Source organism: Fukomys damarensis, unplaced genomic scaffold (assembly GCF_012274545.1).
Source record: "Fukomys damarensis isolate Sample0158 unplaced genomic scaffold, DMR_v1.0_HiC HiC_scaffold_29, whole genome shotgun sequence".
NCBI classification, from domain to species: Eukaryota; Metazoa; Chordata; class Mammalia; order Rodentia; family Bathyergidae; genus Fukomys; species Fukomys damarensis.
The window spans coordinates 7668432-7680987 of NW_022900941.1; the positions used below are offsets into that span (position 1 = coordinate 7668432).

The following is a 12556-nucleotide window of genomic DNA, read 5'->3' on the forward strand; positions in this document are numbered from 1 at the left end:
TTTTTTTTGAGACAGGGTCTCATGTGTATTTGAGACTGACCTGGAACTCACCATGTAGCCCCGTCTGGTCTCAAACTCACAGCGATCCTCCTGCCTCAGCCTCCCAAGTGCTGGGATTACAGGCAAGCGCCGCTACACCCGGCCGTCTCTTTTATTTTTTTATTCACTGATCTATGAGATGAGCTGTGACTGTGTTGCCAGGCTGGCCTGGACTTGGAACCCTCCTGCCTCACCAAGTGGCAGGGGTTACAGATATGTCCCACTGCACCTGGCTCTTTCCCTATTTTTTAGCTGAGCTATTTGGGTTTTTTGATGGTGGTTGTTGAATTTTAGAAATTCTTTGCATGTGATCTACAAATATTCTCTATCACACTTGGGTTTGCCTTTCCTTCTGTTGATAGTGTCCCATGATACACAAAGCTCTTTAGCTTCAGTGAGTTCAGTGTGCTTATTTTTTCCTGTGTTGCCTGTGCTTCTGATGTCCTCAACAAGAAATTATTGCCAAGTCCAGTGTTTTCTTCTGAGAGTTTTACAGTGTTAGGTCTTAAGTTTAGTTATTTGCTTCATTTTAAGTAATTTTTGTGTGGTGTATGTTTGTACTGACCTTGTCTGATTTGGACATCAGGATAGTCCTAGTACAGGGCACACACTCAGAGCCCCAAAGTTAACTGTAGAACAATGCCTGCTGAGAGCCTTCCTTAACTAAGAGAAGCAACTTCTGGGAAATGAGGCTCCCATAAATTTCTTCAGGGGAATTCCATAGCATGAAGAAGACTGCAATACAACTCACACTGACTAAATTAATCACAATCCCTTATGTACTGTTCTCTCCAAAATTCACTGTCTGCCCTGAAGAAATCTATTTGTTCTTCCCATAAAAACTTTTCTCCCCGCCTTTGTCCCTATTCAGGTATATAAACCTCACGCAGTAATCATTTGGCAAACTAGCCACTTTTGTTAGCTCCAGCATACATACGAGTAAGTCTTAGAGAAGTTTTCTATTAAAAAAAAAGTTAATTAGGCCTTGTTGGTTAGTAGCGGTGCTGAATTCTATGCTGATTTTCTGGTTTTTTTTATTTAATTTATTGGTACATTCTAGGTAGACAGTACAGTTTCTGCTGATTTTCTTTTTATCTTGTATCAGCCCTCATACACTGAACAAAAGAAGTAAAGTTTTTCCTCCTCAAGCTGGATCTTTTGCAAATGGGGAGGAGACTGAAAGATGGGATAGAAGGGGAAGGGGAAGTAAAAAGAATGAAATTGTATTCTGTACACGAACCAACCCCCCCACAGAACGAATGTAATCATCATATACTGCAAATGTGCTAATAAAAATTTGAAAAATAGTTTTTCATTCCAAATACTACTTTCATAAAATGAATAGGCAAGTGTTCGTTCTTCCTATATTTTCTGAAGAATACTATGCAAATTAATGCTTTAAGTGTTTTAACCTGGGCTTGCAGTTTCTTTGGGGAAATTTGAGTTGCAAATTAAAATTACTTAATATTTATAGTGCTATTCAAATTATCTATTTAATATAAGGTGCATTATGGTAACTTGCATTTGAAAAATTGGCCTAACATCAAATTTATATATGTGGAGAGTTGGTCATATTATTTCCTTATTTTTAATATATGCAGGGTCTGAATTACCCTGTTTCATTCCTGATATTAAAATATTCCCTTTGCTCTTTTTTCCTTTGTTAGTCTTTTTGTTAATCTTCTAAAAAGAACTGTTTGATTTTCTCTGTTGACGTACTGCTTTCAATTTCATAACTTTCTACACTTTGTTATTTCCTTCTTTCTGCGTGCTTTTGTTTTATTTTGCTCTTTTTTTAGGTCATTGGTGTGGGAGCTTGGATTAGAAAAATTTACCCTCTTTTCCAATGGATGGATTTTAATGGATGCTATAACTTTCCCTATGGGTGCTACTTTAGCTGTGTCACACAAATTTTTTAGTGTGTTATGTTTTACTTCATTCAGTTCAATATGATTTATTTTACATTTCTCTTGAGACTTCAACTCTGATTACTTAGAAGTGTGTGATTTAATTTCTAAGTGTTTGGATATTTTGTCCATTAGCTTTGTATTATTTTTAGTTTGACTTCTGTTATGGTGGGAGACCAAACTAAGATTGCAATTCAAAAAAAAAAGTGGAGGATGTGGTCTTGCTACAGAATGCATGCATAAATCAAGTTTTTTTCCTCACGATGCCAAAGAATGGGCTTGAAGACACGGAAGGTAAGTAGGAAGAAAGTTTATTAAAAAGAAAGCTCCTGAAAGGAGGAAGGAACCCGAAAGTGTGTTGTGATTGGCTCTTTATCTAGGGATTTTTTTTTTATGCACAAAATTGACCACATCTCAGGCTACTTTGGGCAAGCTGAGGTTAACCTGTGGGGTTACAAACAGCAAAGTTTGACTAGCAGTGGACCTAGAGAAACCCAGGGCACATAGCAAAACTACTTTGGCAAGCACCATTAATTGTAACTTTTCTAAAATCATCAGCACAAGCTGAGCAAAGAGATTCTTCAGCTGGGTGTAAGTAGAGGCTTGGTGGTACTGGTTATCTTGTCACTTATTTTACCACGTGCCTGGGCAGGAGGATCATACTAGTCTAACATGAGACCCTTGTTCATCCTGCAGTTAGAGCCCTGGCCATGGCCATCAGGTCTCTGTCCTGGGGCTTGGGGTTTTTTTATCAACCCACACTATCAGCTTTCATCTTATCTTGTCCTTTACTGCATCATCCTCTTAGGTCTGGCTCTTCCCAGCTACTTGTCTTGCTGGCTGCAATAGTCTGTCTTGATGTATGTTTCATGGGTATTGAAAGAATTTGATGTTGGGTTGGAGTATAAGTCAAACTCTGTTAGCTGATAGTGTTATTAAATTCTTCTAGATCCCTTGCTGATTTTCTAATTGTTCTATCCATAGTTAATGGGTATTGAAGGCTCCAGCTGTAATTATAGATTTGGCTATTTCTCCTTTCACTTTTGTCAGGTTTTTTCTAGCAGTTTTCATTTCATATACAGGATGTTACGGCTCTATTCTTGATATATATCTAAGAATGCTATCTCTTCTTGGTGGATTTGTGTGTGTGTGTGTGTGTGTGTGTGTGTGGTGATGGTGGTGGTTGTTTTGGTGGTTCTGAGGATTGAACCCAGGGCCTTCACACTAAGCTACATCCCTGACCCTTTTGTATTTATCTATTTCATTTTGAGATAGGGTTTCACTAAGTTGCTCAGACTCGGCTCAAATTTGTGATCCTCCTGCCTCAGCTCCCAGAAAGTAGGGATTTCAGGCACACACCACTACACACAGCTCAGAATTTTATTATTGTTATGTAATGTCCTTGTCTAATTTTTGTTCTGCTACTAAGCTACATCCCTGACCCTTTTGTATTTATCTATTTCATTTTGAGATAGGGTTTCACTAAGTTGCTCAGACTCGGCTCAAATTTGTGATCCTCCTGCCTCAGCTCCCAGAAAGTAGGGATTTCAGGCACACACCACTACACACAGCTCAGAATTTTATTATTGTTATGTAATGTCCTTGTCTAATTTTTGTTCTGCTGTCTATTTTATTAGATATTAATGTAGCCATTCATTTGATTAATATTTGTATCGATATGTTTTACCATCCTTTAATTTCAACCCACCTATATCAGTATATTTAAAGTCAGTTTCTTACAGATAATACATAGTTGTGTCATATGTCTTATAATTGGTAAATTTAGACGACTTACACTTTATGCAACTATTATAAGTTAGTACTTAAGTTTACCATTTTCCTTTTCTGCTTTCTATTTCTTCTGTTTTTCATCTGTTTCCTCTTTCTGCCTCCCTGTGAATTTTTTATATAATTCCACTTTGATTTCTCTAAAGTGGTTTGGTCTGGTTTGGTTTGGTTTGGTTTGATTTGGCTTGATTTGGCTTGATTTGGCTTGGTTTGGATTTTTAGATACAGGATCTCATTATATTGCCTATCTGGCCTCATACTCTTGGAATCAGTCAGTCTTCCTGCCTCAGCCTCCCAGGCAGCTGAGACTATAGGCATAGACCATCATTCCTGGAGCTATGATAGTTTTTTGTTGTTTTGTTCATTAGTAGGATCAGACTCAGGATGTTGGACATTCCAGACAAGTGCTCTACATAGTGAACTGTACCTCCAGCCCTTTGTAGTGTTTTTTTAATTTATCTCTTTGCATAGCTTCTTTAACATTTGCTTCAAATATTGTAGTATATTTACAGAGTCCACCAAAAATATGTGAACACTTCAGGAAAAGAAAAACTTATGTATTTTAATACTAAATTTATTGAGCTATCATGAGATTAATACAAGTTACCTTTGGCCTCTACAGTTACAAGCGGTGATCAGAGTGGTGGCCATGAGCTTCCAGTACATCAAACTGCTGCTTGGGTAACCTTGGTCATTGAGATCACTGCACATGCATTTTCTATTTCTTCTCTAGGACCAGCAGTGCAGTGGGTTTTCCAGGATATAAGATTCTAGGAATCAATCTAACAAAGTAAAAGACCTTTACATTGAAAACTACAGTACTTGGGGAAAAGGAGATCAAAGAACATATCAGAAAATGGAAAGATATCAATAAGTGGGATCCCATCTTATTAAAAACCTTCTGCATTATGATGCTTTTCTCCCCCGCTGTCTCATCTCCCTTTTACTTTTTCAATTTTACTTATTTCATTTTGCATTCCCCCACTCCCTCCATTTTTATTAGCATTACTATCAAGATTTTTTGTTTTGTTGGAGACAAGGTCTCACTAAATATTCCAGACTGACACCAAACTCACTATGTAGCACAGGCTGGTTTCAAATGCACAGTGATCCTTTTGCCTCAGCCTCCAAGATCTGGGATTGCAGGCCTGTACCACCACACCCAGCGATCTATCGATCATTAAGAATCTTTACATATTTAGTTGACTCTATGCTATTATTGTTGAATTCTTTTCTATCCTTAATGGTGGTATAGTTTTGCATTTACTAGATATTTACTATATGTCAATATTTGATTTGTCTTAGGGCCAATATTATTATTGCAGATCTCTTTTCTATTGTTAAATTGTTAAGGTTCATACAGCTATTATTGGTTCTCATGGCATCATATTCAGCTTGTCTTTGAATCTATTATTGTTGTTGATGTCATTGCTAATGCCAGGGTGGCAAAATTTTTGCTGTTAATTGATTTTATTGTATGCAAACATCTACTTTGTCTTTTATCAATAGTGTTGTGATTTATTTTCAAACCATTGGGTTATTATTATACCAATGCGCCAATTGTACCCCACACTCCCCTCCCCAAATTAACAAAGGTGGTTTGATGCTGGAACAGACATAAAGGGTTGTAGTTGGGCATGCCCAGAGTGTATCACTGGAAAGCAAACACCAGTTAAGGAGATCTGCAAACTAGCAACAAAGCCTTTCACGATGATCAGCATTCACCTCAGCGAAATAAATAAATAAATAAATAAATAAATAAATAAATAGAAATAAAGAATAAACGAGGCCAAAAAGTGCCTCCAATAGCTCCCAGCTCCTCCAAAGCCGATCCATGGGAAATTGGTGGGGTTAATCAAAAGTGACATGGTTGAAAATGAAGTTATACAGGAGGAGATAAAGTAAAACATAGATCAATGATGTGTTTGGCAAGCTCAAAGCTGATATAACTTACTAAGCAAAATGATCAGTGCACTTCTTTCTGTAAGCTTCACTAATTCAAAGCTAGTGGGGAAGATGGTAGAGCAGTGAAGAGCAGAGAAACGTCTCATGATCTCCCAGATTTGGTGTTCAGAGCTGGAATATAGCATTGCAAGGAAGAAAAGAATGAAGGAAATGGGTCTCTAACTCTAACTCTAAGGATATTCTTGAAAGACATAACAAGAACTACAACTCCATAAGTCCCAATTGAATGAATCCACCAGGCAAGGCAAGTAATTAAACAGGGGGGAAAATAAGGGAACCAACAACAGGAACACAACATGACAAGGATAAATCGAAACGAATCAGTTATAAGCATCAATGTAAGTGGTCTCAATTCACCAATAAAAAGAAACGAACTGGTAGAATGGATCAAGACAACAATATGATGCATAAAAGAAACATTTAATTCATAGAATTAAAGCCAAAGATGTAAAACAATACTCCATGTGACAGGAACATGGAGAAAAGCACAGGCAGCTATTCTATTTGCAGACAAAGCAGATTTCAAGCCAAGACTGATTAAGACAAACAAAGGTCACTCCATCCTTGTAAAGGTAACAATCCAGAAGGAAGAGATAACAATGATAAATATATTTGCACCAGATACCATGGCATCCAACTACATAAAACAAATATTATGGATATGAAAAAGCACCAACGCAATTCTAATGGGGGGGTCCTCACTACTCTACCATCACAAACAGACAGATCAGCAAAAATACCACAAACAGACAAATAAAAAAAAAATCACAAAAAAATCAAAAAAGAATCAGAACCAAATTAAATTTTTTAATAAATGGACTTAGCATATGTCTACAGTGTTCCATCTCACATCAGAATACACATTCTTCTCAGCTACACATAGGAAGATATCCAAAATAGGCCACATAATAGCACATAGATCATGTTTAAGTAAATACAAATGAATTGAAATTATCCCATGCATATTTTCAGATCATAGTGCAATGAAACTAGAAATCAATGGCAAAAGAAACCACAGAAATTATGGAAATGCAAGAGTTAAATACATTATAATACAGTCATACATGCATGCCTATGTTTATAGTAGCACAACTCACAATAACTAAATATTGGAAACAGCCTGTATGTTCATTGACAGGTGAATGGATCAAGAAAGTGAGGTATTTGTAAACAATAGAGTACTGCTCAGCTATAAAGATGGATAACTTTGATTCATTTGCAGGAAAATGGAAGCACCTTGTGACCATAATGCTAAGGGAAATAATTCAGACACATGAGCTTAAATATCACATGGTTTGTATTATATGAGAAACCTAAATTGTAAATAAGTTAAAGAGCAAAATTAAAGATAGATACTAGGAAACAGATCTTTTGCAAAAGGGAATAGAGGTAAAGGAGGGGAGGGGGATGAAAAAGAATTATGGTGTGGTATATAAATACACCAACTCCCCACAATGAATGTAATCATTGTGTACTGCAAACGTGTACTAATAAAAACATAAAATAAAATTTTAAAAGTTCCTTACCAAGAGAATGTCTCCCTGAAGTTACAACAACAAAAACTACTAGCACAACAAAATTTTCTTCTACTAGAATGTTTCTTATATTTTTTCCTTTAGTTTTGGTACTGTTCAGCATTTATACAATAGCTCATTTGGAAGTGTGATAAAATGATAATTTGTAGGTTGTTTCACAACCATAGCTTAATATGTAAATTTCGCTAGTTTATCATTATGTAATCATGCAGTCAATCAAGTAATTGTAGTATTTTTGGAGTTGTTACCAGTTTCACTAAGATAATCCAAAAACATTGGGATAATTTTTTGTCTTCTGAAATATTTTTTCTCATTCAGATTGCTTTCAAGTGTTCATACAACAGTTTACATGGAAATGTTTTATAAGTTTACATTATAGAATTATTAATCATATAATAAGCTGTTTTGATCTTGTTTGATTTCTACATAGTAAAGACATGTCACTTTTATTGGTAGTTAGCAAAGTCCTTGTGTTGATCTAGAAACACAGCAATTTTTGGTCTTCTAAAATAACTCTGAACCAGGTCTGGTGGAGCACACCTGGGATCCCAGCCCTCGGAAGGCTGAGGCACAAGGATCCCCACGAGTTCAAGGCCTGCACAGACCACACAGTGAGTTCAAGGCCAACCTGAACTATATAGCCAGACCCTGTCTCACAAAACAAAAAATAAAATAACTTTGAATTTTTTCCCATTTAGTTCCACTGCTGCATTTAAGGGCTTGTATAATTGCTCAAACAGAAGCTAAGAAAAATTGTGATTCTTAAGATTATATTTTGTACATTCAGTATACTTAGAAGGTAATTTCTTGAGTCAATTTTTTCCCCTTCAATTTCTGGTCAGCTAAGGGTAATCTTCAGTTTTTGCTATTTCCCAAGACTCCATGACATGAATAAAAATTTGTGCTTCAGGTAAACAACCCTGCTCCTGAAGATATTTTGTAGGGAAGCCAAAATTTTACCTCTGTCCTCAGCGTTTTTTTTTTTTCAATTGTGCCTGAAAATTAAATTGACATAAGAAATATGAGTGGAGAAAAACATACAAATTTACTTAGTACAAGCTGTATGTGGCACAGAACCCAGAGATACAGTCAAATACCTATTCCAGCTGGACAGAGTAGTAAATTGTGAAAATATGACTGCACAAGGACTCGGAGTAAAGTAGTTAACGGGGAAGTGGCTAGGCGGCTTAACTAGGTTTGTTTACACAGTTTCCTTCTGCGTCAATGCTTTATCCTCAATGAGCGATAGGGAAGATCAGAGTCATCCTGCCGTTTTTCATGCGCCCTTAACTCAAAATCAGCATGCTGTTCAGTAGTCAGAATGCCACAACAGCATGTTGTTTCTTAACACCTTCAACAGAAACTCACGGTCCGTTTCTGTAGAACACCAGCTGAATTGACTACAAGGAGGCGGCTAACGTATTTTCGAAATAAAGTTTGCTTTTAAGAAAATCAAACAAACAAAAAAAAACTTCTAAGCCAAGAGTGGGAACCGCTCTGTAGTCTCAACCACTGGGTAGTTGGAGGCAGGAAGTCACCTGGAGTCTAAGAGTCTCGTTCGAGATCAGCTAGGGCAACAAAATGAGACCTCCCCTCTCAAAAAGAAAACACACAGACCAGGAACAGTGAAATCCCAGCTATTAGGAAGCTGAGGCAAGAAGGTCCCGAGTTTCAGATTTGCCTTGGCATCTTGGAAACTCTGTCTCAAAAAAAAGAAAAGAAAAGAAAAGAGAAAGTGAAAACGTGGGTGATAAAACGAAATACTAGACAAATGAAAGAATGAATAACAAGATATCAAGGACAAACGTATTGTTTTGGAGTTTATTTTTTAAACTCGGTTTGAAACACAACGATTTTGGACATTGCATCTTGAAAATGGAGTGAGACCGGCAAGAGGCACCTGACCAGCAGGGGGCGCGAAGCTCGATCCATGGTGGGCCTCTGCAGCCACCGTACTTTCTACCACGCCCCCGAGCCTCGCCACACCGCTCTCCCGCCTCTGCTTCCGCTTCCTAGAAGCCCGGAGCGCGAGCATTTCCGGGAGCGCCGCGTGGAGCTGAGTGCTGGGTTCCTCTCAGCATGGCGGTGTCTTCTGGTCCCGCGGCTCCAATTCTGTCTCTGAATCCAGAGGAAGATGCCGAGTTTCAGAAGGAGGTGGCGCAGGTTCGGCGTCGCGTGACCCAGGTGAGGGGCCTGCAGCCAGACTGCCTAGATTTGAGGCTGGAAGGCGGCGAGTGTCCCCGATCGCTTGCTTTCTCTGCGGTCGCCCACGGTGTCGGGTGTGACGCCGGCCTCGGGAGCTCGGGGAGACCGCGGTTCCCGGGAGGGGCGGGCGCTGTTCGGCAAACCACGTGGGGATTGGCCCTGTCGGCCTTAGGGGCTTCGTGTGGAAAACGAGAGGGAGGGTGGGCTGTGGCTGGTGGGGAAAACCGAACCCGCTAGGGGCCAGGGAGGACGGCACCCCCAAGCTGCCAGTTGGTACCGTGTTAGAGCTGTGTCGCTTCTGCTGTGCCCCCAAGAAGGGACGTGAGACCTAGCGTTGGTGAGGTCTGTGTCCCCGGTAATTTAAAACGGAAAATAAATTCCTTTTTTAATGGAAAATAAATTCTTCTAAAAATAAGCGTGGTGTTGTGAAGGTTATTAAGCTTCTTGAAGTTTATTCACTTGAATGTAAGGTGATCTGTAAGAGTTAAGGCACGTATATGTGGCGCTCTCCGGGCAGAAGAGTTAGTGATCTAAGATTTATTTGCTTACCCATTGGCTAAACGTACCGGTCTTGAGCACATACCCAATGATGATGCTGGGATGGGAGGCTGAGAAGATTATTAACTGATGATTGTCTTTGTGGGGAGACAGACGCGAAACAGCTAATTCTAAAATTATGCCGTGATAAGTAAAAGTAGTGGTATGTTCTTGGACCAAGAGCTAGAGATTTGGAAAGTTGTGCAACAGTGTGATTTCTGTGTTTTGAAAGTGTTTATCTGGTGTTTTATGTTGTCAGCAAAATAAGCCAGAACGGGAAAAGCAAGAAGAACTTACACGTGGAGTAATTTTTGTGGGTCACCTACCTGCAGTACTTTTTGAATCCCAAATCAAAGCGTATTTCTCTCAATTTGGCAACATTACAAGATTCAGATTGTCCAGAAGCAAAAGGGTAAGATTTTTATAAGCCAAATTTGATCGTGATTTTCAAATGTTTATCATCAGCGATGGATGACACGGAATGTGTTCACGTACTATTGTCAGGCTTCTTTTGGGAAAGGAGTGGGGCATGGTTTAGAATCTGAAACAGCATTAAGAGCAAAATCTGTAATTTTTTTTCTAAAAATTTAATCAGACCCCCAAATTAAATTGACACTCCAAGTTAACGAAACATTTTTATCCTGTGGCTACCGGGAGTAAATGAACTTTAGTCTGAGTTCTAGGTCTATACATGATCTTGTATACTCCTCTGGCAGGAGTATCCCTATAATAGCAAACATTTGTGTAGTGATAGTTAAGAACTCTGGAGCCAGACTGCCCAGATTTTAGGCCTAGCTGTATAGCTACTAGTTATGTGACTATGGATAAATTTATGTGATCTCTCCGTGTTTTCATTTTAAAATCTGTAAAATATGAGTTAAAGTCAAAGCATCAATTTTCCAGAAGTATTTAGTCAAGGATTGAATTAGGCAGTAAGCTTAAGGTTCTTAAAACATTGGCTCATAGTAAACACTATATGAATGTTAGTGTTTTATTGTATCTACCTCCTAATGAATAATAAGTTTTATATGGCTTATTTCAGGACTAGAGGAGTGGCCCACTTTATTTAATTCCCCAATGCATTAATTTTTCCCCCCTGTGCATTTATTGGCTATAGCCATAGGTATCTAAGAATCTTTTTTTTTTTTTTTTTTTTTTATTCCACTTGAGATATAATAAAGCAAAGTTAAAATTGTTATATTTTATTTAATTTAAATACAAGGGGATCGGATGCATCTGTTATTGCCTTCTTGAACTAAGACCACAGGTTTTAGCTAAGCATGGTGGTGCACACCTATAATCCCAGCATTCTGAAGGATGAGGCAGGAGAAACTCCCCAAGTTTGAGGCCAGCTTGAACTACATAAATTGAGACCCTGTCTTTAAAAAACTCACTAGTTTTAAATGTTAGGTTTTATAATATCTATTAAAGGGAATCTCAAATTTTTTTTGTTTTGCTTTGTTTTTTGTTTTTTGAGACAGGATCTCACTATGTAGTTGAGACTGACCTGGAACTCACTGTGTAGCCCAGGTTGGTCTCAAACTCACAGCGATCCTCCTGCCTCCGATCCTCCTGCCTCCGCCTCCCTAGTGCTGGGATTACAGGCGTGCGCCACCACGCCCAGCTTGGGAATCTCAAATTTTAAATGTTGGTATTTCTTCCATTCTAATAAAAATAGTATGTTTTCTCTGAGTTTCCCTCCTCCCTTTCCCCAGTTACATAATTGTACTGGTTACATTATTTTATTTGGTTTTGGGGGTTTGTGGGGGGCGTTTTTTGGTACCAGGGATTAAACTCCAGGGTCACTGAGTCAAGTGAACTGTGTTGTTTGTATCCGCCTTACTTACTCTTAGTGGAGTTGAATGTCATATGCAGAGTAGCTGTTGGAATTCCGTCTTCTGTGAGTCACCTATTCAGATCTTTTGCGCTTTTTTACTGCCATTGACAAAAACTTTTCTGCCTTTGGTAGAACCTTATTTTGTAAATGTTATAAATCTAAGAACAAGGACATTGTCCTATATGATAGCCATATAATGTGTAGTCTTCACATTTCTTTGGTCTCAAAATTGTCTTTAACTGGTTTTTTTGTATACCCATTCTGTTTTTTTTGTTGTTGTTTTTTTAGACAGGGTCTCACTATGTAGTTCAGGCTGGCCTTGCACTCACTAATAACACAGGTTGACCTCAAAGTCAAGTGGTCCTCGTGCCCCAGCCCCCTGAGTGCTGGAATTACAGGGTGCGCCACCATGCCGGGCTCACATCTCTTTAAGGGCATACATTGCACTTACTTGTTAGGGCTCTTCAGCCCATCATCTGCAGCAGTCTCCTTGCCATTTTCTGCCTAATTGTTTAATTTTTCTTAACATTGACTTTGGAGGCTTCAGACCCGTTGTCATACCAAAGGCTGGTTCAGTGAGGGGATGCACTAACGTTACTTAACCTTTCCAGCGTTGTCGCATAGTAAAGCCTTCCCTGCTCCAGCTTGAACAATTTGCTTGGTATTTCTAACATTCTAGGATTACAGAGTACAGCTTTGTTCGAAGGCATGTTTTCCGAATCACTTTTTTTTTTTTTTTTGTT

The 12556-nt window shown here is 38.6% G+C and overlaps 1 protein-coding gene across 1 annotated transcript in view; it reads left to right on the plus strand.

Annotated features, from left to right (window-relative positions):
* The first annotated feature begins 9216 nt into the window (after window positions 1-9216).
* Window positions 9217-12556, plus strand: part of Nifk (nucleolar protein interacting with the FHA domain of MKI67) — an 8652-nt gene continuing 5312 nt past the window's right edge. The window contains exons 1-2 of the mRNA XM_010632242.3: window positions 9217-9418; window positions 10236-10388. Of these exons, the coding sequence (XP_010630544.1) occupies window positions 9314-9418; window positions 10236-10388 (258 nt within the window). The 5' untranslated portion in view covers window positions 9217-9313. The remainder of the gene's footprint in view (window positions 9419-10235; window positions 10389-12556) is intronic.